Source organism: Planococcus citri, chromosome 3 (assembly GCF_950023065.1).
Source record: "Planococcus citri chromosome 3, ihPlaCitr1.1, whole genome shotgun sequence".
NCBI classification, from domain to species: domain Eukaryota; kingdom Metazoa; phylum Arthropoda; class Insecta; order Hemiptera; family Pseudococcidae; genus Planococcus; species Planococcus citri.
Window position 1 is genome coordinate 7,806,532 of NC_088679.1, and position 26,789 is coordinate 7,833,320.

General features: G+C 33.9%; 1 protein-coding gene across 1 annotated transcript; it reads left to right on the forward strand.

The window, feature by feature from the left end:
* The first annotated feature begins 672 nt into the window (after window positions 1-672).
* LOC135839243 (cysteine synthase A-like) lies at window positions 673-2,888 on the forward strand. Its single transcript, XM_065355176.1, has 2 exons — window positions 673-976; window positions 1,749-2,888. Exon 2 carries the CDS (start codon window positions 1,771-1,773, stop codon window positions 2,731-2,733), a length of 963 nt encoding a protein of 320 aa, XP_065211248.1. The 5' UTR covers window positions 673-976; window positions 1,749-1,770; the 3' UTR covers window positions 2,734-2,888.
* The last annotated feature ends 23,901 nt before the right edge of the window (window positions 2,889-26,789 follow it).

Below are 26,789 nucleotides of genomic sequence, written 5' to 3' on the forward strand. Positions count from 1 at the left end.
GTAGTCCAATGAAAACAAGAACTCGAGATCCAAGTTCTGAATACTAGGTATCCTGACTTCCTGAGTTGAATCGATATTTCAAGCTAAGAATGGTCGATGAAAGTTTTAACCTGCTGGCTAACTTTTGGTTGCATGCTGAAGCTAAAGCCTCTTACCAAAAATGTAAAGATTGTGTTTTTAAATTACCCAGAAAACGTTTGAACTTTCTATCTTAAAGAGTAGAGTACTGAGAATGAGAAAGGATCACGATCAAAAACTGCTGAAAACATCGAAGATGTTTACTGAACTACAGCACAGCCTATACTCGATGGAATTTTCATCGATTTTATTCAAACGATACGATACAAGAAGTTGATGAGCGAAAGAGAAGATACCAAATACCAAAAGATAAAAACTCTGACAAGTAAACACGTTAAAGTGAATGTTTGATCTCATCAAGGGTCGAACTTCAACTGTCTATTCTTCGTTGTAAGTATGTAAGTAGGTAAGTACTTATGAGGAAATTTAAATCCAAAAATTGCTACCTATAAGCTCAAAATGATAATGTCAAAAGCACTACCTATAGTTTGGTTCAATAATTACACAAAGTTGCATCATTAGTAATCAACGGACGAAAAAAACTATTGTCTACGCGATTAAGAACAAATTAAGTTATGAAACGAATTAAATTTTTTTTATCAAAAACCTGTCTAATCTTATCTTTTCACAAATGTATTTATGGTAAGATTATTTTATTTCAAGAATTCAAGAATACCTACTTATGTGTGAGTAATTTTAAACTTTATGTCATCGATCTTACGATCAATAATGGTGTATAAATACTCTTACACTCGAGCGTTGTAACGTATTTGCTGGTTTTTATTCGTCGATAGTAGTTCGAGAATTTATTCTATTTATTATTTCGTTTCGTGTCGAGGTCCTAGACCTGTCGATCAGAATATTCGTTCTTGCAGAAGTCAACTTTCGAGGATAACAAGTGAGTACCTAACTCAAATACCTACGTCGCGTAGTACGTACATGCAATATGCATCTTATAAGAGAACTTTTCGAACACTGTGGCACTAACACTACCTACTTTCTGATTTGAATGAAATCAAACTATCGATGAAAAAAGCATATTATCTAAGAGCCCTTCTAACCAGTAAGTCCATTGCTGGATTTTTGGTGATTTTTTTTTTAATTTTAAGAATTTAAAAAGTCAAATTTAAACTACCCACCTAAATCAGATTAAAAATGGAATAAAATACTTACGATGATTAATAGCATTAGGCTTTCGTCTGCTTGTGCAATCACGTGTGTTCAATAATTTGCCTATCTGTTTCCCGAAAGGAAAAAAAATAAAAACTTAAGATGAGAAAATCATGAAGCTACTCTTGAAAAAACGTCGTAAAATGAAAAAAAAGAACCGAAAATGAAGATAATGTCGATCCTTCAAAAATAATACAATATTATTTACCGAATAAAATACCTGCCCAGTTATTTCCATATTTTCATTTTCATTTTTTTTTTCAAGATCTTTGTAATTTTGTTATTCAGAAATTAATTAAATTCGTGTTTCGATTGCAACTTCAATTCACACGAAGAAAATAAACATAAATAATTATTTTCTCACGAATAAGATCAACTTTGAATCGACTTCGATTCTTCGAGACCTGCAGTGGAGCAAAGAATCAATTCTCGAACTCTAAGATCATTTAAATCTCACCATCGAACATCTTTATACTCATATTTTTTCAATTTTTCAACAGGTGAATCACAACTCAACCAACCATGAGTAAAATTTACGAAGACAATTCACTAACCATCGGTAACACACCTCTAGTTCGTCTAAATCGTATCGGAAACGGTCGCATTCTCGCAAAATTGGAATCACGTAACCCCAGCTTCAGTGTAAAATGTCGCATCGGCGCTAGCATGATTTGGGATGCTGAAAAACGTGGCGTTCTAAAACCAGGAAAAGAGCTAGTCGAACCAACCAGCGGCAATACCGGCATCGCTCTAGCTTTTGTCGCAGCATCACGTGGCTACAAAGCAACATTAGTTATGCCAGACTGCATGAACGTAGAAAGACGAAAATTATTCAAGGCCCTAGGAGCCAATCTAGTCCTAACCGAAGGATCGGCCGGAATACAAGGCGCTTTCGACAAAGCTGAAGAAATCGCCTCTAGTGATCCTGAACGGTACGTGTTACTGCAGCAGTTCAGCAACCCGGCCAATCCAGCCATTCACGAGAAAACAACCGGACCTGAAATTTGGCAAGATACAAACGGAGCCATAGATGTGTTTATCGCCGGCGTAGGAACAGGTGGAACTTTTACCGGTGCCAGTCGTTATCTAAAAAGCAAGAATAACAATATACTTTGCGTTGCGGTCGAACCGTCCGAGTCTCCGGTCATTTCTCAAACACTGGCTGGAGAAGAACTCCGACCTGGGACACATAAAATCATCGGAATTGGTGCTGGAATAATTCCCGATAATCTGGATTTATCATTGGTCGGGCGGGTTGAAAAAATCACCGATGATGAGGCCATCGAAACAGCTCGTCGACTTATGCTGGAAGAGGGTATTCTGGCTGGGTTTTCCTCCGGAGCCGCTGTGGCTGCTGCTTTGAAACTTCAACAAGAGAAAGAGTTCGCTGATAAGACGATTGTGGTGATTTTACCATCTTCGGGCGAACGCTATCTTAGCACTGTGTTGTTTGATGGCATGTTTACCGAGCCCGAATTCCAGTAAATGGATTCTTTTTTAGTAGGTACCTATCGACTTTTTAAATCTACTATAAGAATTTTTTTCTTCTTTCGTTGTTTTTGTATAATATTATGGTAGGCACACTTGATAATATTTTTGTGCAAATTGGCAAATAAAATTACAAATTTTCAATGCGATAAGTTTTGAAATAAAAAAGAGGGGTGCTATACCTCTCCATCTTCCTCAAGGTGTAAGTACTTATTGAGAAAATTATAGGCGCCCAAGGATGGAGAAAAGGCGAATCAAACCAAAATTAAAATAGGTATGTGAAATTAAAAAAACTGCTGATAAGGTAACCTTATTATTTTTTCAATGATGCGTGAACTTTTTTTAATTTCTAACTGTTTTCACTACATTCTTGAGTGGTTATTTATCAAGATAACAACTAATGCTGATCATGATTTAGACAATTCTTTTTTTTAAAGTAAAAATTCAAAATTTTCTGAGAAAACGACTATTTTTAGAAATTTTGTCAGAAAGCGAGGATTTTTTCACATTTTCCGGCAAAAATGAGGATTTTGACAATTTTAGCAAAAAGAAGAACTTTGTGAGAATTATTGGCAAAAAGAGATACTTTGACAATTTCTGGCAAACGCGTCTAAGCCAAGCTTAATTTTGAAGAAAAAAAAATTTTAAAGCAAAAATTTGATAATTTTAGCAAAAATTCTTCAGCACTCGATGAAATAAGCTCATCACAAAAAAAATAAATTTGAAAAAATTCAAAAAATGAGCGAATTTTAATTTTTTTTTGCTATGTGTGTGATTTTTATAAACTTTATCATGAAATACGTCAGAAAGTGGTCAAAATAAGACAACTGAATAAATTTAAACTTTTTTAATGTTTAGAATTGAAAATTGAATTTTTTCGAATTTTGATTTTTTTGTGATGAGTTTATTTCATCGACACATCGAGTGAAGGGGTTACTTTAACTTTTTCAACAGATACGTAAAAATAGGGGTCAAATGGGTCAACTTCACCAGTCAAAACTTTTTTTCATGTTTTAAATCAAAAAATCGCAATTTTTCGCAAAACTTTCAATTTTTTAAAATCGATTTTACGATATGACGCCATCCCAATTTTTTAATATATTGTTCAGCATGATGAGTTATCCATAATATATTTTTTAAAGAATTTTTGAGAGTCGGAACGATATGAAAACTACGTTTTGAAACTTTTCGAGCTAATTTTTCATACGAAAAAAAGTGGCAACATTGATTTTTATGATATCACCAAAAAGTCTTTCAAAACCCCTAACTATTGGAAAAAATTGAATTTTGTTAGATATCGCGGTCATGGAGTAATCCTCTGTTGAAATAGATGATATTTGAGGATCACTGAAAACATTGGCACCCCCTGGCTGCCTTTAAAAATGGGCTAGAGGGCTGCGATTTGCGCCATTGGCCGTCCCTTCGAAAGGTCTTTCCACAGGAAATTACCCAAATCCAAATTTCACAATTTCCAGGCATTCTGGAGCCTCCAGCGCAATTTTTCAATTTCTCCGGAATTTTGAATTTGTTCCAGAAGGCGTGAACATGCAGTTGGGCAGCTAAAAATCGAGTTGTATATTACACTCGACCTGTTTTACGAGTTTATCCACATTTGAGCCGATTTTGAGAATGACACTTCTAAAGTGACTTTTTGACCAGCTTTTTTCAAAATTAAAAAATTCAAAAAATCAAAAGTTTCCCGTTTGTTTGAAAATTTTCGAAGTTCACGCGAAACGATGTATTTTGTTCAAAACTAACCCACCAAATCCAAATTTCACAATTTCCAGCCATTCTGGAGCCTCCAACGCGATTTTTCAATTTCTCCAGAATTTTGAATTGGTTCCAGAAGGCGTGAATATGAAGTTAGGCAGCTAAAAATCGAGTTGTACATATTACACTCAACCTGTTTAACGAGTTTATCTACATTTGAGCCGATTTTGAGAATTGAGAGTGACACCTCAAGAGTGGTTTTTTGAGGTGGGTCATTCCATGTCAACTCAACCAAAAAAATGCGATTTTGAAGGTCATGTCTTTCGATTTCGCTCAACCCCGCAATTAGTTTGGTCCCAGCCCCCTCAGGGGGCGGGTGGGGGTCTTCCATTATTTTCACATTGTCTGGAGGTACTTAACTTTAACAGCCCATTCCTCCAAAACTATGACACTTTGATCAAAACTGATTTCACAGTTCAAAAGGGCATTGCATTTAAAACTTTTTAAGCATTTTGAAATTTTCAAAAGTTGAAAGTTTAACTTTCAAATTGAAAGTTTAACTTTCAAATTGAAAGTTCAAATTTCAAAATGGCGCTGTAAGTGGGAGCTACCATTTAAAATTTTGAAAAAATTTCCATAGATGTACCTTTTGATGCTTTTTCGAAATATTTAAGTTTCGAGATGGGATCTCTCAATGGTGAGGGAGCTCCCCCTACCCCCAATTTGAGGCGAAACTTTTGAAAGAGAATCTGGGGCATGTGAGATATCGAATTCTCTGTTTTTGGCGACGCTGAACACGAATATGACGTCAGATTTTCGATAGGACCCCATCCTCGGCCCCCGGCACCCCCCCCCCAGGAGGTAAAAGTTCAAAAAAGTGTTTTGTTCGTGTGACACATGGAATAATATGTTTTTGATGACTCTGAACACGAATATGACGTCAGATTTTTGATTGGAACCCATCCACGGCCCCCAACAATTTTTTTGGACTTTTACCCAGGTTCTGAGGGTCATGGGTGACGTCGTTTCGAAAAACTAAGGCAATATTTGTGCTCAGCGATATCGAAAACATACTATTTCATGTGTCACACGAAGGTAACCATTTTTTTGCGGGGTCGCTCCCTTTTGGGAGGTGCTGCGGGCCGTGGACGGGTCCAATCAAAAATATGACGTCATATTCGTGTTCAGCGTCACCAAAAACATACTATTCCATTTGTGTCACACGAACAAAACACTTTTTTGAACTTTTACCTCCGGGGGGGGGGTGCTGGGGGCCGAGGATGGGGTCCTATCGAAAATCTGACGTCATATTCGTGTTCAACGTCACCAAAAACATACAATTCGGTATATCACATGCCCCACATTTTCTTTTGAATGTTTCGCCCAAAATTGGGGGTGGGGTGCTCCCCTCCATCTCATCTTGAAACTCAAATATTTCAAAAAAGCATCAAAAGGTACATCTACGGAACTTTTTTCAACATTTTAAATGGTAGCTCTCACTTACAGCGTCATTTTGAAATTTGAACTTTGAATTTCAAAGTTCAACTTTCAACTTTTGAAAATTTCAAAATGCTTAAAAAATTTTAAATGCAATGCCCATTCGAACTGTGAAATCAGTTTTGATCAAAGTATCATAGTTTTGGAGAAATGGGCTGCTGAAGTTGAGTACCTCGAAACAATGTGAAAATAATGGAAGACCCCCCCCCCACTCAGCCCCCTCAGGGGCTGGGACCAAACTAATTGCGGGGTTCTTACTTACTGGATGGGTATATATTGTAAAAAAAATTTGAGCGAAATCGAAAGACTTGGCTCAAAAACGTTGGTTGAGTTGACATGGAATGACCCAGGTACGTAAGTATGTACTTTAGAAAAAAAAAAAACATAAATCGCCAAAACCAGTCAATTTTGAATTTTCAAAAATTCGTCAAAAATCGAAAAATGAACTTGGGCAGCTGAAAATTTGATTTTTGGGGTTTTAGACCGTGCTCTTTCCAAAAATCGCGGTCCCGTTCAAATCGGAGTGTGACGCACCTCAAGAGGTTCCCTTGTAAGATGCAATAGTTATACTTCATATGAATTGTTTCATTTGATGATAATTCTTGCAATTACTCGTACTTATACCTAGTTTCGATTTCCAACATGATCTCTAGAGACAGGGGAAATAATTACTTACAAGTTACAATCGCAATTCGCCGTCATTTTCAAAACTTCTGCAAGATCATTTTCCGTTGTGCGAATTAAGTTGCCTAACCAACTTCAAAGAAGGAGAAGAAACGGGTACCTATGGTGAAATAAACAAGAAATTGTCGCGCATTCGTATTAGTCCGGCATATGACAATAGGAGTAATTGCATCCCCCCCCACCGATCCTCCGGAACAACTTTTCTCTTAAAAGGGACATCCTAAGGAACATTTTAAAGCAAACTTGCCCAAAAAAAAGTTGGCCTTACTTACAAAATGGCGGCAATTTTGATTGACAGGTCAGCCGAAATCGCAGATTTTGCGTTTCAACATAGGACTTGCACTAAATTTTTCAAACTTTACAAAGGTAGATCGAAAGATCATGCAAAAATTCATCACCTGTCAAAATTTCAAGTACTAAAGTGATGTTTTCGATTTCTGGTGAATTTTTGAAAATCAAATTTAGGCCAAAAATGAGGGAAAAAATCCAAATTTTACCAAATGGACCAAGACAGCTGAAATTTGAGATATACCCTATTTTCGACATTGTAAATCGATTGGAAACTGTTTCAACCCGTTTTGAGCAGTTCTGGAGCCTCCAGCAGATTTTTGAAACTCGAAATTCCCACAAAATTCCATCAAATTGGAGTTGTAAAGCTAAAATTTATTCTAAAAACTTAATTTCAATACGCTACGAAGTAGTGCAGGTGAATTTCGAGTCGTTTTGGAGTCTCCAGTGACTTTTTGAAAATTCCTGAAGCCTCCAGCAGATTTTTGAAACTTTAAATTTTCACAAAATTTCATTAAACGGAGATGGAAAGCTGAAATTTACTCTACACTCCAATTTTAACACCCTCTGAAGACGACTTCAGGTGGGTTCAAGTCATTTTAGGCCCTCCAGCCACTTTTTTGAAAATTACTGGAGCCTCCAGTAGATTTTTGAAACTTGAAATTTCCCAAAATTTCATCAAACTGAGATGGAGAGTCGAAATTCATTCTGCAAACTAATTTCAATACGCTACGAAAGTTGACTGCTGGTGGATTTCAAGTCGTTTTGGAGCCTCCAGCGACTTTTTAAAAAGTTGTATGGCGTTTATTTTGGGGAAAAATTGAAATTTCCTAAAAGTAGCTGGAAGCTTTAAAACCATTTGAAACCACCATGTAGTCTGCGAAGTAAATTTCAGCTTGACAACTCCAGTTTCAAAAATCTACTGGAGGCGCCAGTAATTTTCAAAAAAGTCGCTGGAGGCTTTAAAATGACGTGAGCCTACCTGAAGTCGTCTTCAGAGGGTGTTAAAATTGGAGTGTAGAGTGAATTTCGACTCTCCATCTCAGTTTGATGAAATTTTGGGAAATTTCAAGTTCAAAAATCTACTGGAGGCTCCAGGAATTTTCAAAAAGTCACTGGAGACTCCAAAACGACTCGAAATTCACCTGCAGTACTTCGTAGCGTATTGAAATTAAGTTTTTAGAATAAATTTTAGCTTTACAACTCCAATTTGATGGAATTTTGTGGGAATTTCGAGTTTCAAAAATCTGCTGGAGGCTCCGGTAATTTTCAAAAAAGTCGCTGGAGGCTCTAAAATTACTTGAACCCACCGGAAGTCGTCTTCAGAGGGTGTTAAAATCGGAGTGTCGAGTAAATTTCAGCTTTCCATCTCCATTTGATGAAATTTTGTGAAAATTTAAAGTTTCAAAGATCTTCTGGAGGGTTCAGGAATTTTCAAAAAGTCGCTGGAGGCTCCAAAACGACTTGAAATTCACCTGCAGTACTTTGTAGCGTATTGAAATTAAGTTTTTAGAATAAGTTTTAGCTTTACAACTCCAATTTGATGGAATTTTGTGGGAATTTCGAGTTTCAAAAATCTGCTGGAGGCTCCAGAACTGCTCAAAATGGGTTGAAATCGTTTCCAATCGATTTGCAATGTCAAAAATAGGGTATATCTCAAATTTCAGCTGTCTTGGTCCATTTGGTAAAATTTGGATTTTTCCCCTCATTTTTGCCCAAAATTCGATTTTCAAAAATTCCCAAAAATCGAAAAACGCACTTTAGCACTTGAAATTTTGACAGGTGATGAATTTTTGCATGATCTTTCGATCTACCTTTGTAAAGTTTGAAAAATTAAGTGCAAGTCCTATGTTGAAACGCAAAATCTGCGATTTCGGCTGACCTGTCAATCAAAATGGCCGCCATTTTGTGAGTTAGGCCAACTTTTTTTTGGGTAAAGTTTGCTTTAAAATGTTCCTTAGGATGTCCCCTGTAAGAGAAAAGTTGTCCCGGAGGATAGGTGGGGTGCAATTACTCCTATTGTCATAATTACTTACAATTTACAATCGCAATTCGCCGTCATTTTTGAAACTTCTGCAAGATCATGTTCCTTGGTGCGAATCAAGTTGCCTAACCAAGTTCAAACAAGGAGAAGAAATGGGTACCTATGGTGAAATAAACAAGAAATTGTCGCGAATTCGTGTTGTTGCACGTTTTATAAATTTTTAATTTACAGTCAATCAAGGACCCGTTTTTCAACAAATTTTCAATGCTATCACCAAAAGTAAAACTTGAGAGCAAATAATTGATTGAAAGAACTGTGTGCAATAGTTCCAATCGAAATGGATGTAACTATTCGAGTATACATTTTTTCAGAAGAAAAACGCAAATGAAAAACAATAATTCCTGTCATATAATCTTCTCAGCAGATAGATCTTTTGATCATTAATCACTTTCAATCACGAATTAATGTAGGAAATAATAAAAGAAAACAACATAAAAACAGTGTCAATGAGACGAGGTAGGTATAGATACCTACCTAGAATTATTGACCAATCAATCGCAAAAAAAAAAATCCGAAAACAATATTCTCAAACACTTTCATCAAATCGAATCGATACATTCACAATTTCAAACCCTTATACGCCATCTCATCTCAAACAGCTCCTCATACACGTTCAACTTCTATACATCATTTTTCGTCCAAAATACTCGTACAGTTTTTACTACTTACACCTATACCTCCCCATATACTTACATACTCGTACAGTATAATGGACCTGCACTTGAAACTTGAAACTGACCACGTTCACCGCGTGTACTACTCGTATAGTAAGGCGATTTTCACGCTGAAATTCCGAAACATGGTCCTAAATCGACACAGTTTTTAGCGTTTAATAACACACTTGGTGATTTTGTTTCTGCAGCATAAGGTTTACGAGCGGTGGCGGCACATATGATGTTGTCGGCGACCCATCATCAGACGGCATCAATAAAGCGAAAAAATCAACCGGTTGTTAGGACTAAAACGAAGTGTTATAAGAAGGCGTTACACGCTTTAATAAAAATAAATTATATAGAGAAGATAAGACGGTTGTCTAGTTTGTAATTACCGCATAGCCGCTCAATTTTGATAAACATCGTGGTTCGATGTTACCTTTTACACATCGCCGCTATCTGTACGAGTAAGAAGTATATTCTCTTATGTCCTATGCTTACTTACTTACTTACTTACGAGTACCTACCTACCTGTGCAAGTGAACATTCACATTGTGAGATCTTCCCTTCAACAAAATGTAGTTCGAGCAAGTGTAAAATTTTAAATTATTTTCGCAATGCCTCCTGATAGTTCAGGTGCTGCGGGTGTACGAGTATAACCAGTGGCGCATATTCGCATCTACTTGGTTATTTATGCATGCTAAAAACATTGCGACAGAAAAGCTGGTTTTTTTCTTTCAAGGGTCTTTTTACAACCTTTTACATCGTAATTCAAAAAATTCTCATGTTCGTAACACTTTTTTACATCGTGTACTGTACAAGTACACAGTTGAATATGTATTCCAACGAATACGACAGACATTTGCTTCACTTCTTTAAATGGTTATAAAACTCTTAGGCACTTACCAGTACTTCACCCCACCTGGGCTTTTTTTTCTGCTTTAATTTTCACTAGGTACCTTGAAAAATCAATTCTCTACGTCTCAGCTATTCGTATACCTATATCTATACCTACTTACGAAATGGTTGAAATTTAAATTACCGAACGATACTTACTCTAGACTCTATACGGTTGCTAGCTTGAGAATTTTTATCGCATCGCAAACTGAACTCCGCGAAACATGAAGAAAGTTTTCAATTTAGAGTGAAACAAGCGAGAAAAACTCTTATAAACTTAATAAGGGTGGCATAAAATTCGTCGCTCGCAAAATTAGCAGTTTAGCGATCTACTTCTATATGTGTGCTGCGTTTATAAAACTCTCGTTTGTCGTTTATACTCCGCGTACAGTATTATAATAAATTTATGACGACGTAAAAAATGAGCCAATGTAGGTTTTCTCCCCCTCTCCTCCTTTCTAATTCATTAGTTCGCCACCGCATAGAGTTTTAATAAGAGATAAAAAAAAAAAGAGGGATAAAGTTGACGGAAATTTCGAATTTACTTAAACCTATATACATCGCATCGAATGTTGCGGTAACATCTTTTAACAGGATTAAATCTTCTATTAGGGTTTGTATACTATAAACAAACGCAAGTGCAGCTGCAAAAGATGTGTACGAATTAAACCTCGGAGACAATAAGATATCTTATATAGATTTTAAATTACCATCGTCCCCTTTTTTTTGTCCCCCCCTCTCACTCTTTCACTGTTCTGTTTCCTATATTACAATTTGGTCACACGTATAAACAAACAAATCTATGTAGTTCTGCACTACTAATATAAAGTCGACTATCGAATTTAAAAATTGGAAATAATTTTTTTTTATCTTACTCTATACTTAATTTATTCCAGGGATGAAAAAGGCGAGTAAAAGGTTATCTACAGCTCGCGACTGTGCTGTCGTTATGCTGGATGTCGTTGTTGTAGGTCTCGTGTAGGTACGTGGATGTGGAGCGTGTGGATCTGGATATTAAATAACATATTAAGCATCCCTAATTCTCTATCTCTTTTTCAATTTAATCGAAGCATTGTTAACCGTGCTTAATTGATTGAAACGCATGTGATTCAGATTTTCTAAACCTTTGACCAGCCTGGCTAACCCGTACGTTTGCTTTTTCGCTAATTTTAATCTTTCGATAAGCTTTTTAATCTGATTAACCACTTCTCGCTTATTATTTTTGGCTAAATAGAAGATTATAACGGAGGTAGGTCTCGTTCACGTTCGAGGTTTCGATTTTGACGCGATGGTTTATCGACTTCGATGTTGGATTTTTTTTGGATGAAATTTTGGTTTGAGGTGATGATTTGAATTATGGCGAAGGTTTAATTTGATTAAGGATGGGGTTTTGAAAAGGAACTTTTTTTCTCAGATGAGAAATGACGATGGTTTGGAAATTATCTACTCGGGGCTGAAGAGATAAAAATTACGAAAATGTGGTTTGGATCAGAGCTCAGAGTGCTGATATTTCAAAAGCTGCAAAATTTGAAGTTTTTACGAATACAAAATTCAAAATTTGGATGAATTTGGGGGGGAGAGGGGGGAAGAATTAGGTATCAACTTACAGGGGATCCTCTCGAGATGTTCTCTTTCGATTCAAAAGAGACCGCGATTTTTGGAAAAAGCATGGTCTGAAATTCCTATAACTAAAGTTTCAGCTGCCCAAATAAATTTTTTGGCATTTTAGCGAATTTTTGAAATTTTTTTTCTTTTTTTCTTTCAAGATTAATCATTTTCAGCAGTTTGTGCTTTTTTCAAAAAACATATTTTTATTCAGTAAAAATGCTGAAATTTTGTCCTAAAACTAATATCAATTCTCTCGAACCGAATTTCGCCCTTTCCGGGGTAATTCTCAAAAAAAGTTTAAAAATCATATAATAGGTGGTTTACTTTGAATACTAGATATTGACAATTGAAATTTTTTTCAGTGGTATTGTGTAGATACCAACTTGGGGATCACGTGCATATACCTAGTTTAACGTCCCCCAACCCCCCTCCACTATGGGTCAAGTCCCCCCAAACCCTGAAAACTCCATCGTCGTGGCCTGTAATCACTTACATTTTTCAACTTCATCTTCAAAAACGAAATACACTATCACTTTTTCTAAAAAAAAAAAAAAAAAAATGGTACCTACATATTATTATATGATATGAGAGTAAATGACAGAACTGATATAAATTTTTGGAATTATACCTACTTATACCCTGAAACTGAGGTCATAAAGTGATGAAATCAGTTTTTTGTCCATCGCCGTGGCCAATTTTTGTTAATTTTTTTCTGGCTCTCCTATTCGAATGGGTACACTGTACCGTTTTAGTGATAGTACCTAGTGCTACGCCCATTTCAAATCCATCAAGCAAACACAGTCACCCGTTCTCCGAATGATAATCTGCGAAAATGGTACAGATTACCATTTTGCAGATCCATCGCCGTGGCTTATCATTCTCACGTTTAAAAGAGACATTTTTTTTCTTGAAAAAAAAAGAAAATATTTAAAAGGTAATATTTGTGACCACAACTTTGAAAATTGAAAAATTATTGATTCTACTACAAGTAAAACAAATTTTAGTTCTTTTTTTCTTACGTCGTGGCTATCGTGATTTTTCGTCCATGACGAAGGAAAGTATCTACCTTATCATGGTTGAATACTCCCATTAAAATGTACACCCCCACCCCTATTGAAGATGACTTGGGCCTGAAGTCATTTAAGGGTTCCTGGGTATGCCTAGAATCAAGTTCCTTTTGAAAAAAAATTTTAAAAAAGTTTTCATTTTTGAAAAATTTTAGTACTGAAATTTAAACTTTTTTTGAGAATTACCGTCCGGTCATTCTATAGAGCCTCCAGCGAGGAACAAAACTAGGGAGAGGGTGGGGCCAAGTTGTCAAATTTTTATAAAGCGGGCAAATTTTGATAGTCAGCAAATTTTAAAATTTTTTAGACTTAATAAAGAAACCATTTTGACGACTTTTTTGGAACTTGAATAATTACACGTTTTTGAAAGCTTTTGCTCTCGTTTCGGTAGCGCCTGTTAGCTTTTCTCTTTTCTTTTTCGAAGTTGGAATTTCTAAAAAACCATAATTCAAAATAATATAATGAAATTTTGAAACCGAAAAAATCAAACTCTTCACATACAAAACCTTTGAGGTTTTCACCTATCAAAATTCGAATTTTTGGAAACTTTCACCCTCAGTCCGTACAAACCTGTTTGTTCTTCTCTTTCGAAGTGGAAATTTCTAAAAAAAAAAAAAAACATCATCCAAATTATAAAACTTTGAGATCGAAAAAAATCAAACTTCTCAAATAAAAAAATAAAGCTCTTTCTTTCATCTAAAAAACGAATTTTCGAACGTTTTTGCCCTCAGTTCGTTCGTGCCCGTTCTTGCTTTTTTTTTCAAACTTGAAACTTCTAAAAAATTATCACTCAAATTCTAAAACTTTGAAACCGAAAAAAATCACTCTTCGCATAAAAAACCTCGGGGTTTCACCTATCAAAATGTGAATTTTTGAAATCTTTTGCCCTCAGTTTGTTTGGGCCTGTTTGCGAAGTTATGAATTTTTAAAAAACCATCATTCAAATTCTAAAATTCTGAAACTAAAAAAAAAATCAAACTCGAATCCTTGCATAAAAAAACAAACCTTTTTCAAGCTGAAAATGCGAAAAAAAAATTCAAAACGTGTTAAAGTACTTAATGTAAGAAAACTCGATTTAAAAAAATATCTACGTTTATTTCTTTTACTGTTAAAGAAAAACATCTAAAAAGAATTTTTGAATGGAAAAAAAACTGCAAATAATTTTTAAAAGATGAAATTTTAGAAAAATTTAGTAGAGATTGAAGAGAAATGAAGTACAATTTAGTGCTTTTCTGAGTGTTTTACCATAATTTTAACACGTTTTCATGCACTTTCGACAAATGTTGAAATTTCATTATTTTTTGTCATCTAATTTTCAGCATGTCAATGTTTTTTTGATTGTTTCAACTTTTAAGATCAACGCATTTTTTAAACGTTTTTTTATGTAGGTATGTATTTTTGACACGTTTCACTAAAAGTTCTTCATTTTTTAATGATTTGCAATTAAACATAATTTTAACATTTTTTCAGTTTTTTTTTTAAAATTTTAATAAAGTTTTATCTTTGATGTTTTTAATGATTTTTTTGAGTGTTTCAACCTCACATAACACGTTTTCAACACTAAAAAAAATGCATTTTAAGCAAATTTCGTCAAAATTTCAGCGTTTCAATGTTGGTTCATTTTCTGTGACAATTCTTTCCGAACGTGACAATTTAAAAATCTGCAGTAGGAAGTACTCAAATAACTTAGAACTATCACCAATCGGTTGAAAAAATCAAAAATATGACATAAGTATGTAGACCAGACCTCAATTTTATCAAATTAAGTTGAGAAAAATCTTTTTGAATATACTCGTACTTAGGTAATTTTAATTTTTGCTTCAAATGTTTTTCTATATAATAACCTCTTTTTCAAGCAAAGTTCTCCCCCGCTCCTTTGGAGCTTAACATGACTCGGGGGAACTAACTTACTGGAACGAGAGAATGGATTTTTTTAAATAATGGGTTTATTTCAAAGAAATTCTGAAATAAATAACTGGTTAATTTTGAAAAAATTAATTTTATTTAATTTTTTATTCAATTTTGAGGTGATGTATGTACTTACTCAAAAACTATCTTTGAAAACTTACATACTTATTTCAAATTAGGTACTAAAAACATATGAAATCCCAGTAAAATTTGTCGAGGCTTGGACAATTCTGCATAAAACATGCTGGCAGTTGAAAGCAGATTAAAATGGCATTGAAAATCACCAAAAATTGAAAAAAATCCATCGAGATTTCCTGATAAAATAATTGCATAGAATGTTGCTGAAACACGTGAAATTGATATAAAAATATTTTGAAAGGTACCTAGTTACTTAGGTACTTATTAAAATCATTTAAAAATTAAAACCATCAGAAACTGATGAAATTTCATCGAATTTTCTAAAACAAACTTCAAATTAAAATTTATTGCCTAAAAAATTTTTCGTTAAATAGGCCTACACAATTATTCGATTTATACGCGATCGAAAAATGCATCGCCTCCAATCAGTGCTCTGTCTTCCATGTTTTGGTTATGCTATATTTAAAAAACGCAATACGTAGAGCACCCTCTTAATACTTAGATACTCTAATTTAAAATTCCTTAGACGATTCAACTTTAAAACTCTTAATTCTGAAAAAACGTCATAAAAATTGTCAAAATAAGCTAATTTCAGCTTTCCAACTTTATTGGGTAAAATTTTGAGGAAATTTCAAATTTCAAGCATTCAAGTTTTGTAAATTTACAAAGAAACCAGGAACTTTTGGCAGTTTTGGCCAGCTATTGGTTTTTCTGTCATTTTCAACATGTTTTCAGGATGTTTATAGCATTACATATATTCAAATTTTCATCGAAGTTCCTCGAATGAAAAAAGATAGATAATAAACTCCAGAAAACAAAAGAGCTTGAAAAAGTAACCAAAACAGTGACAAAAACGTGAAAAAAAATAAAATTTCAATGCAGAGAAAAACGATTTTAAAAGGTTGGATAGTTATGAAAATTTTGGCAAAAAAAAAACGATAAACTTTTTGGCAACTTCTGGTGCAATAAATTTTTAACAATTTCAATGCAATTTTTAACAATTGTTTGAATGAGTTTTGGGCAATTTTCGTTGAATTTTGTCATATTTTCTGAAAATTTCATTATTTTTTGGTTAACTAAGCTTGATGCAAGTTTTTATGCATAACTTTTATCAAATTTCATTGGAATAGCGATTTTATCAGAAAATGATGAGCAATAATAGGTAGGTAAATGCTCTCAATGGAGATAGCGTTTTGACGTTCACTTTCAAAATGTAAGTAAACGAAACAAAACTTTTTTTTTTTAAATAAATGGCAAAATTTACGAAAAGTTTTTACTATCGACAGGCAGTATTGCATTTTAAAATGTTTTTTCACCGTATTACATGAATGTTAATTTTCCCGGCATTTTGAGATTCATTTTCGACTCTAGAGTAGGTATCGTAGAATAATTTTTTTACTTATCTATCTAATAGTGAGTCTACAATTTTGTCCTCTGAAGCATTATTGATTCTTTCTGAAGGCATAGATAAGTATACCTATATGCAGATTTTTCTCAGAATATCACGATAGAATGTGAATTGTGACTCGATGTTTCAAAATTTTGTGATCAATTCTCAAAAATCATTTCCTATTAGGCATTTTTTTCAAATAAAAATATATAAAACATAATTTCGTCTAGAACAGCGAACAAAAAAATGGAAGAATTTACCAAAAGCATGTAATTTAAATCCAGGCACTTCATCTAAGTAAGTATTGCCCTTGAAATCAATCAATCCTATAATATAAGATTCAACTCACCAACGTACAAAATTATTAGGTAATTTGAAAATAATATCGACAAATTAACATATAAATACCGGGCTAATAAATCGCTAAAAATTTCATCGTAAAAGAGGGGTAAAAAAAAAATCAATCACTACTTTCCAAAGGTGCAATTAAGTAGAACACTTGTGAGATCTTCGAGTCCAAGTACTCGTATAATGGACCAAGCCACACACAGGATTATAATGATATGCATATCGTAGCCTGTAGAAATCACCATATATATGAGTTATTAATCTGGTTATAATTTCAATATAGATTTTAATATAAATTATCGCCAACATTCGAGACGTTGTGTGTGTGTGTGTGTTTTTTTGATACGTATGTTACACATATCTTAACCCATATTCGGACCAAAGTGTTATGATAAATTTTAACACCTTAATTACGTGAAAAAATTAAAATAAAATAAAATAAAACCAAACACTACACCACGCGGTTGAGAATAAATTTAAACCCGTTGTCAATACCTGTCAAAATGGTAAAAAATATTAAAACCCCCTGAAAACAAAAATTATGCAATCATCTCGATGATTCGGGCGTTTTTAATTATTTCAACTGCCACCATGTTTAAGTTGGCTTGGTTCTCTTAAAAAACAGAGTATAACGGTGAGAGAGAGAGGCAAGTGCGAGGAGAAGTTCGGAGAGAGAAAGAGTGGATGTTTTTATTAAATTTTTCTCTACGTACACAGAAGAGGCTATTGTAGGAATATCGATGTTGAAGGAGAAGGGGGAAAGGGGAAGGTGGGCATAAGAAGGAGGGTAAAGTTTTGATACTATTAATATTTATTACGAACCTTTAGGCTGTTATTAAGGGCCCGGAATTATCAATAAGATTTTTTGGTATATTTGTGGCTTTCTTTATAGAGCCGACCCGGTGCTGCCTTACCTACTATAAACGATCAGTGTCGAAAACATTAGTAAGGTGTGAAGTTGACGCATCTTGAAACGGAATCCGATAACAGAGCGCAGCCTTGTAATTAGTACCCGAAACCGCCTCGTAATAACAATAATAATAATTCAAGTTTTCGCCTTTCGCCTAGCACCTTTTGTAATTTACGCTGCCGCCGCTTTTTCTAAAGCATCAGCCCCGGTATATGTACTATAGGTATGGTGTACGCGGTGCACTGGTCGCTTGATGCTATTTCTTATCTACGTAATTTCAGAATAATGCACAGGCCTAAAATTAATAACTATCTACAAACAAAACGGTAAAAACAAATGACGGTAAGCGTAAATGTAGAGAGTAGGGTATTATGTGTAGTAAAGCGATATTTTCGTGTGTATGTGTGCGAGAGAGAATAGTTCTGTTGAACCATCACAGCACAACGCTAATCGTGCCTATTCTGATGCCTTTTTAAATTGTAAGATCAATTTCTCACTTTTACCTCGGAATTCACTTTTGTGTGGTAGTGTTTTGAAAGGGTGTGTGATATGCGGTGGGTATTTTTTCGGCGTTTTCAAGGGGCGTGCTCGACATGAACATATGAAGAAGTCACTTTCAACGTGCCATTCGATTATTCATTAACAGCAGCGACCGAAGACTGTGCGTAAGACACCTTCTAAGCTATACACGCTAAAAGGCAAACAAAACACGTGTAATTTGTCTAATTTGGGAAGAGGGTGAAAGGAATTCGAGATTTGGGACGAAACCGTAGAAAATGTGGTGATTTGGATTCAGGCGGTGGAATTTTCACTGTTGAAAGGATCAAGAAGAAGTTTTTTTCTTGCAATTGATTTTTGGTTCTAAAATTATTTATTACAAATAATATCTAATTACCTCTTCAATGAATCCCAAGAGCCAAAACAGACTCGCAGAAAATGTCATTCAGAAGAGGGAGGGGCAAAAGTTCGCACTCTTTGAGAACTGTCACATCAACGCCTACTGAAGTGATTTTGAGCGAATTTTTTTATGCACACACCTAATTTTCATCTTTCTTCTACATGTTCAACTGCTTCATTCATCATTTGAGTTATTAATTTTGCTAAAAATTGATTTTAACAAAAAGTTTCAATTATCAGTACTTTTGCCTCACTAGGTGGGGCAAAGGTACTATTTTTGTGAGGCAAAAATACTACGATCAAAAAATCATTAAAAAATGTATATACCTAGGTAATTTATTAATATGAAAATCGTGATCTACAAATCGTTTTCAACATTTACAATCATCACAAACACGAAATTCGATCTTAGAATTAAAATTTGTACATTTTATTTGCGCCCAATGTAGAATGTGAGGCAAAAGTACTATATCAAATTTATCACACAGGTAATTAAAATAAGATATACTTGGGTAATTCTCAAAAAAAGTTTAAAAATCGTGTAATGGGTGGTTTACTTGAATACTATTGATAATTGAAATTTTTTTCAGTGGTATTGTGTAGATACTAGATACCAACTCAGGGGTCACGTGCATATAGTTTAATGTCCCCCAACCCCCCCTCCACTATGGGTCAAGTCCCCCCAAACCCTGAAAACTCCATCGTCGTGGCCTGTAATGCCTTAAATTTTTCAACTTCATCTTAAGAAATGAATTACACTATCACTTTTTCTGAAAAAAAAAAATGGTACATATTATTATATGATATGAGAGTAAATGACAGAACTGATATAAATTTTTGGAATGATACTTAATACCCTGAAACCGAGGTCATAAAGTGATGTAATCAGTTTTTTGTCCATCACCGTGGCCAATTTTTGTTTATTTTTTCATGGCTCTCCTATTCGACTTTTTTTGCGGTGAAAAGGCTACACTGTATTGTTTCAGTGATAGCAGTGCTGTGCCCATTTCACAACCATCAAGGAAATACAGTCACCCCTTCACCGAATGGTAATCTGTGAAAATTGTACAGATTACCATTTTTCAGATCCATCGCCGTGGCTTATCATTCTCACGTTTAAAAGAGACATTTTTTTTTCTTGAAAAAAAGAAAATATTCAAATGGTACTTAAGTATTTGATATTTGATGACCACAACTTTGAAAATTGAAAAATTATTGATTCTATTACCAGTAAAACAAATTTTAGTTCTTTCTTTCTTACGTCGTGGATAGTACAGTTTGGTATTTCGTCGTGGCTATCGTGATTTTTTGTCCACGGCGAAGGAAAATACCTACCCTATTGTGTTCGAATACTCCCATTAAAAGGTAGAGTAAGTGGTAGTAAAATGGACCACCAGTAGTTTCAGTGATATCCACTAGCGCAACCTGGTGAGAAATGACAGAAACTGGTGTTATTTGTACCTGATACTTCATTTTAGGTGACCATCACTCATTATTTCCGACTTTCGAAGTGATAAGGCAGTTTGTTTGAAATGTGTGAATTTCTCATTTTCAATAAAAAATTGAACATTTTGATTGGAATGCAGATAGTATTTTTTGTAATTTATTTCTTGCTGAACGATAACTTGAGTTGAGTAGTACATACTTTCAGCTTTATTTTCATCTATTGGACATATTTTTTTGGCTCGAGCTTTCATAATGAAATTCATCTGTAATGTATTTGTATCTGTCATACTTTGTGAGGTAGTAAAATGGACCACAACAATAATTCCTATTTTTTGATTTGATTTAGGCAATTGCGAAGTAATTTGATTCAATCTTCTTAAACTAGACATATTTACCTATCATTTAAGCCCTCGATGACCAAAAATGGTCAATTTGGTGAAAAGTAATCACAAAAATAAAAAAAGCTAAGGTGCTCTATTGTTCTACCATTTAAGTGTTTTCATGCGTTTTTTAAGGTGTTTTTTGCTGTGGTCCATTTTACTACCCCACAAAGTCAGACCCCCTTTTTTGATACCTTCGCCAAAATGAAAATTGCTCCACCTGTATATAAACTGTGAGGTAGTTTTGTTAAATATTATTAAAGTAGACACATGTATCTATCATTTAAGCCCTCGATGACCAAAAATGGTCAATTTGGTGAAGAGTAATCTCAAAAAAGGCTTAGGTGGTCCATTTTACTACCACTTACTCTACCTGGTACCTACTTGATGACCTTTTTGTGAGCTAAAGCTACCAATAACTGCTCCAATTATACCTATACCTACCCAAAAGTAGTGAACAGCCTTTTTTTCCAACATGTGACACCGATTTTTTTGAAGCCCCTGCCCCCCCTTTGAGGATGACTTGGGCCTGAAGTCATTTTAGGGGTCCTGGGTATGCCTACAATCAAGTCCCTTTTGAAAAAAATCAAAAAAAGGTTTTCATTTTTGAAAAATTTTAGTACTGAAATTTAAACTTTTTTTGAGAATTACCCACTTAGAGGTAACAGTGAGCTGAACACTGTTTTTATTATGTAATTTTGCTAAAATAGTATTGAAAAACAGCATCAAGTGTTAAAATTCATTGTTTTATATCATCTTATGTGGTAATTTTGATAGTACTTTTGCCTCACACCCTCGTAGGACATTTGCCCCAGATAAATATGATGTAGAAATCTCGTAATTGAAGAAAATATATTGTAAGTATTTAGGCTAAAACAAAATATCAGATGAAGTTGTTACTTATCGAACCATGATTTAAAATCAGTTCTTGATATTTAAAATTCATGCAATATTTATGCCAGTAATTAAAATTTCATTATGTACACGTTGTTTTGAAAAAAAATCAACATTTTTACTTTTTTTTTGAATTTCTCAGCTGCATCTATAGCAAGAAGGCTGATTTTTTTCTGGGAGTGTGGACAGTATTGCCACACACTAAAACACAAAAATTTCTGATGAAAATTGTTTTGCACAGGTTTTATCTGCGATAGTACTTTTGCCTCGTCGCGAACTTATGCCCCACCCTCCTCCTCTATCGTTCTCCAACCAAAAATACGAAAAGTACCTAACAATGATAAATTCCCCCTTTCTGTGAACTTCAATTAAATATCCATCTTATGATTGCCATATTATCAACCAACCAACAATTATTATCCCTTCATTCTCAATAGCTCTGATTTTTTGAAGAAAATTCGCTCAAAAATATTCAATTTCGATGAAATCTACGGACGAAACTTATATCTACGAGTATATAAGAAGATAAAATCTAAACTCAAATAATCTGGTATATAAAAATAGGAATAATTGCACCCCCTTTCCCCCTGGACTTAATAACAAATAACAAAATTACGGTCATTTTGATTGACAGGTCAGCTGAAATCGAAGATTTTTCTTTCCAACATAGGACTCGCACGAAATTTTTGAATTGGACAAAGCTAGATCGAAAGAAGATACAAAAACTCATCACCAGCCAAAATTTCCAGTGTTAAAGTGAATTTTTCGATTTCTGGTAAATTTTTGAAAACCAAATTTACGTCAAAATTGAAAAAAATCAAAATTTTACTACATAAATTGCCCTAGAAAACTGAAATTTGGGATACATCCTATTTTTAAACTACCAAATCGATTGAAAACAGTTTCAAATCGTTTTGAGCAGTTCATGGAGCTTCCAGCAGATTTTCGAAACTTGAGATTTCCACAAAATTTCATAAATGAAGATGGAAATCCAAAATTCACGCTGTACTAAGTTGACATGCTGGTGGGTTGATGTGTTTAAGTCATTTTTGAGTCTCCAGCGACTTTTTGGAAATTCTTGAAGCCTCGCCAGTAGGCTTTTGAAACTTGAAATAATTTTCACGAAATTTTATCAAAAGCTTGTAATTATAAAGCCAAAATCCACTCTGCAAACTATTTCAAGTTTCAAAAATCTACTAGAGATCCAAAATGACTTAAAATCACCAGTAGTAAACTTTATAGCGTGTTTAAGTTGGAGTGTAGCGTGAATTTCGGATTTTCAACTTCGTTTTATGATATTTTATATAGAGATTTCAAGTTTCAGAAATCTGCAGAATTTTCAAAAAGTCACTGGAGGCTCCAAAATTTTTCACATTACATATTTGGTATGTTACTATATGTAGAATCACGTGAATATACCTACCTAAATCTATGGCGGCCGGTAACTTACCTATCTTTGACAGGTATTTTGTAAAATGGAAAAAATATATCGAACCCCTTTTTTAATTTTTTTTAAACCGACGCGACGTTTTGTAATGTCACGTAGCACCTTTTTCTAATTTTTTTTTTTTTTTTTTTTTTTTTGTGAAAGTAAGACCAGATTAAAGGATTAGCAATAGTGGGTTTCATTTGAAGCCGAAATGTGGCACAACTTTTATTAAGCCGAGGATTCAAATTTTTCAAAATGAAACTCTCACTGAAAAATTATATGCGTTTTACTCTTTCGTTCCAAAGTACATTTACGTACCTGCTGATTTTTACAGATTGATTTTTTTAGGTAGAAATGTGCTTCTCACCGAAACTTGGAGAACCAAAATGGAAATTGTGACTTAGTTGTTTTCTCAACGTTTTTTAACATGTAAAAAAAAATGGCAAAAAGAAATTAGAAAATGAATGTTGCTTTGATAAAAATGAGATGATGTCTATATTTTCCTAGAACCTAAAATTTCAGCAAAAAAGTTGACAAAATCGCACAAAAAAGTTAAACAAGGTGGAATATCTACTATAGCCAAATAGGTGTTGAATAAATAATTTCAAGCCGGGTTTGTTTTCAGAAAAAAATAACTTTGAATTTATTTTTCAAATGAAAATCAACAACTTTGGGAGTATAAGAGTAAAAATAATCGCAGAACAAAAATCACAAGTACCTATCTATATAGGTAGAGACAACTTTAATGGTATTAATACAGGTGCAGGGTTTTCAAATTTTCAAAGTACCTACCTAACTAGGTAGTCCAAAATTGCACAAATAAGTACTTATGGAAGAAAGAAGAATCAAATGGTCATTTAAGTTGTCCAATAGGGAACTTTTTTACAATTTTATTCAAAGGTGACTTTTTGTTTATTCGTATTAAATGCGAGTCTCAAAAGCATTGTAAAAATCAAAATGTCATTATAAATAAATGTTTGTTGATCTTTTAATTAGAAAAATTAGCAGATAATTTCTTAATTTAAGAGCTTGAAAACACTATAGTTACAAGTTTCAGTTTCAGAGTTTGTATTTTCACGTGATTTTTTTCAAGTTAGGCATGTCTAACGTAAGTAAAAAATAAAGTTTCAAGTCGAATAAAAGTTGGAAACCTCAAAAGCTTTCAAGAAATCCAATCTTGGAGTCAATAAAATTTTTTTTCTTCAAAATTATAGTACGTGAATTAGAATATAGAAATGATAAAAAAATCCCAGATGAAAAGAACCATAGGTAGTCTAGTTAAGGAGAGGAGGTTTCCTTTCCACAAGAATCTGAATTTCTTATGACAATTCTCATTATGTACTCATTGGCTATTTGCGATGCAAAAATGTAAAAAATATTTTCGGAATTTTTTACAACTAAATTATAGGTAGAAATTTACACAGGTCGTTGGTCAAAGGTTTCTTTACAAAGATACCCATCAAATGAATAAAATTTTTAGGTGAAAAGTATTTAAATTTCTGAATATTTCAGTAGGTAGGTACCTAATGTGATTTCATAGTGGGTAATTAAAACACATATTATTTATGTTAATCGCATTCTTATATTTTTATAGATGTGTCATGTCAGTAAACCTGAGTATACCTAGTCTATGACTTCATCCAAGAACAAAATTCACAATGAAATTTTATCTACCTTCATCGAATGCTTAATGAAAGTACTAGGAGGAGCCAAGATTCAAAACCAGTTCTTACTTTCAGTGATAAAATCGACACAAAATACATCGTCGACGTCGATCGGGTACCTCCACTTATTCTAGAATGAAACAGAAACAACTACACGTTAAGTCATTCGCAAGTCCGACTGATGTACAAGAAAATCCCATAAACAACGAAGGTGAACAAACTTGAAAAGTGGCATTTCATCCTTCATCATCAATTTCCAGATAGCTGAAGACAAAAATAATAATAATCATAAACCAATAATTTCCCGCATTTTCAATTTTTATCTGCGCAACAGCCCGTATAACTTACACTTCATAATTTACCAACCAAATCAATTTACGTGGTACTCACACTACTCACCTAGCACCTAGCCACCTACCCACTTCGTTCCTCCTTTCCAATTGTTTCTAAGAAATACTCGTACCTATACTCTTGCTGGCTGTGTCATTGCTCGCGTGAAAATCCTCCTCCATTTTTTTCTTCCCTGTGTTTTTTTTGCCATTTATGAACTCAGACTAATTTAAACTCTACTTGACTTGACGTGCTATGTAGGTACATATTTTTTTTTGTGGCTCATAAACCATTGAAAAAAGTAACACAACACAACATACATTGTATAGGCTGCATATCATTTAACCAACAGTTAGGTATAGTTATCTACTTACAAACACGTTCATATGATCCAACTGGACGATTTTGAGATAGGTCTACTTAAGGTTAACTCGTCTCCATTGCTCTATACTTCTTCAACATTTTTCTTCGTTCGTCTTCACGGTTGAAGAATTTTTATAACATTTTCTGACGTTGAAATTCCGCCATGGAAAACGTCTTTCTTCTGATCAAATAGAGGATTATCGACGAGAAAACAACTAAGTCCTATTTTAAAAGAGGGAGAAAGTTTATCGCCAGATGGGAGATGGGAGATGCGAAATGGAAATTGCTAAATTTCATCAACAATACAGCTTCCGTATTCGAGTAAAATCGATATTTAACTATATTGTTCGCGATGTTTTTCAGTCTTTTTAGCTTCAATTGGTTCGTTTGTTGAAGTCATTTCCGCGAGCTTGAGATTCCTTTTTTTTTATGTTGGCTCATTTTGTTAGTTGGATGGATTTTCTTTCATATTTTTCTAAAAGTTGATGGATAATATCGTATAGAGTAGACCTATCAAATTTTGTGAGATGTGGTAGTTTCAAAACGTTCTAATAGGGACTCCGGCTGATTTTGATTATTCTATTTTTGGAGATAATTTTCGATTTGAGCCGGCGCTAAAAGATTTTAATAATACGTGCATAAATTGATCGAATGGGTCTCAAAGATGATAAATTTTTATTTTCGCTCCATTTACAGCTTTTTTTCGAAAACATGGAGAAACCTCAAATCCGCTGGAGGCTCCAGAACGGCTTGAAACCGTCACAAATCGACTAGGGGAGTTCGAAAATAGGATATAGGTAGGTACTTAAATCAAATTTCAGCTTTCTACGTAAATCTGCTAAAATTTTGATTTTTTTCTAATCCTAGCCCAAATTTGAATTTCCAAAAATATATCAAAAATCAAAAAATTAATTAGAGCGTCTGGAAAATTTTTTTGATCAACATTTCCCGAAAGTCTTGCTTTTTTGCCGCATAAAAATCTGTTTTGTTTTTTTTGTCGAATTTGCAAAAAAATCATTTTTTTATCAAATCACCAAGAACTTTTTAATTACCTAATTTATTGGCTAAAATTGTGAAACATACTTTTTTGCAAACCTCTGTTTTACTTATCAAAATTTCTAAAAAGTCTGTTTTTTTTGCCAACATTGCAAAAAAAAACATTTCTTGGTAAAAATTTTCAGTAGTAAACTACGTAAGACTTGCCTTTTTTAGGAAAATTTTTTTTTCTGTGGTCAAAATTGTAAAAAAAATCAGGTTTGTATCAAAATATGTACGTACAAGATCGTACCTATACACTTCTTCATTATTTCCAAAACAGCAAAAAAATTTACTTCTTCGTAAAAATCGTTGTAAAAAAGGACCCTTGCCGATCGGCATGAGAAAAAAAATACCAATTTTTTTGAATAAATGACGAGTTTCTAAAACGAATTAGGAGATAAAACGACAATCTTACCAATGATACGAGTATAAATAATAGGTATTCACATTAAGGCATAGGTACTTATTGA

Bases quoted from the DNA above. Each gene is read 5' to 3' on its own strand.
- LOC135839243 (XM_065355176.1), top strand. From the start codon at position 1,771: ATGAGTAAAATTTACGAAGACAATTCACTAACCATCGGTAACACACCT.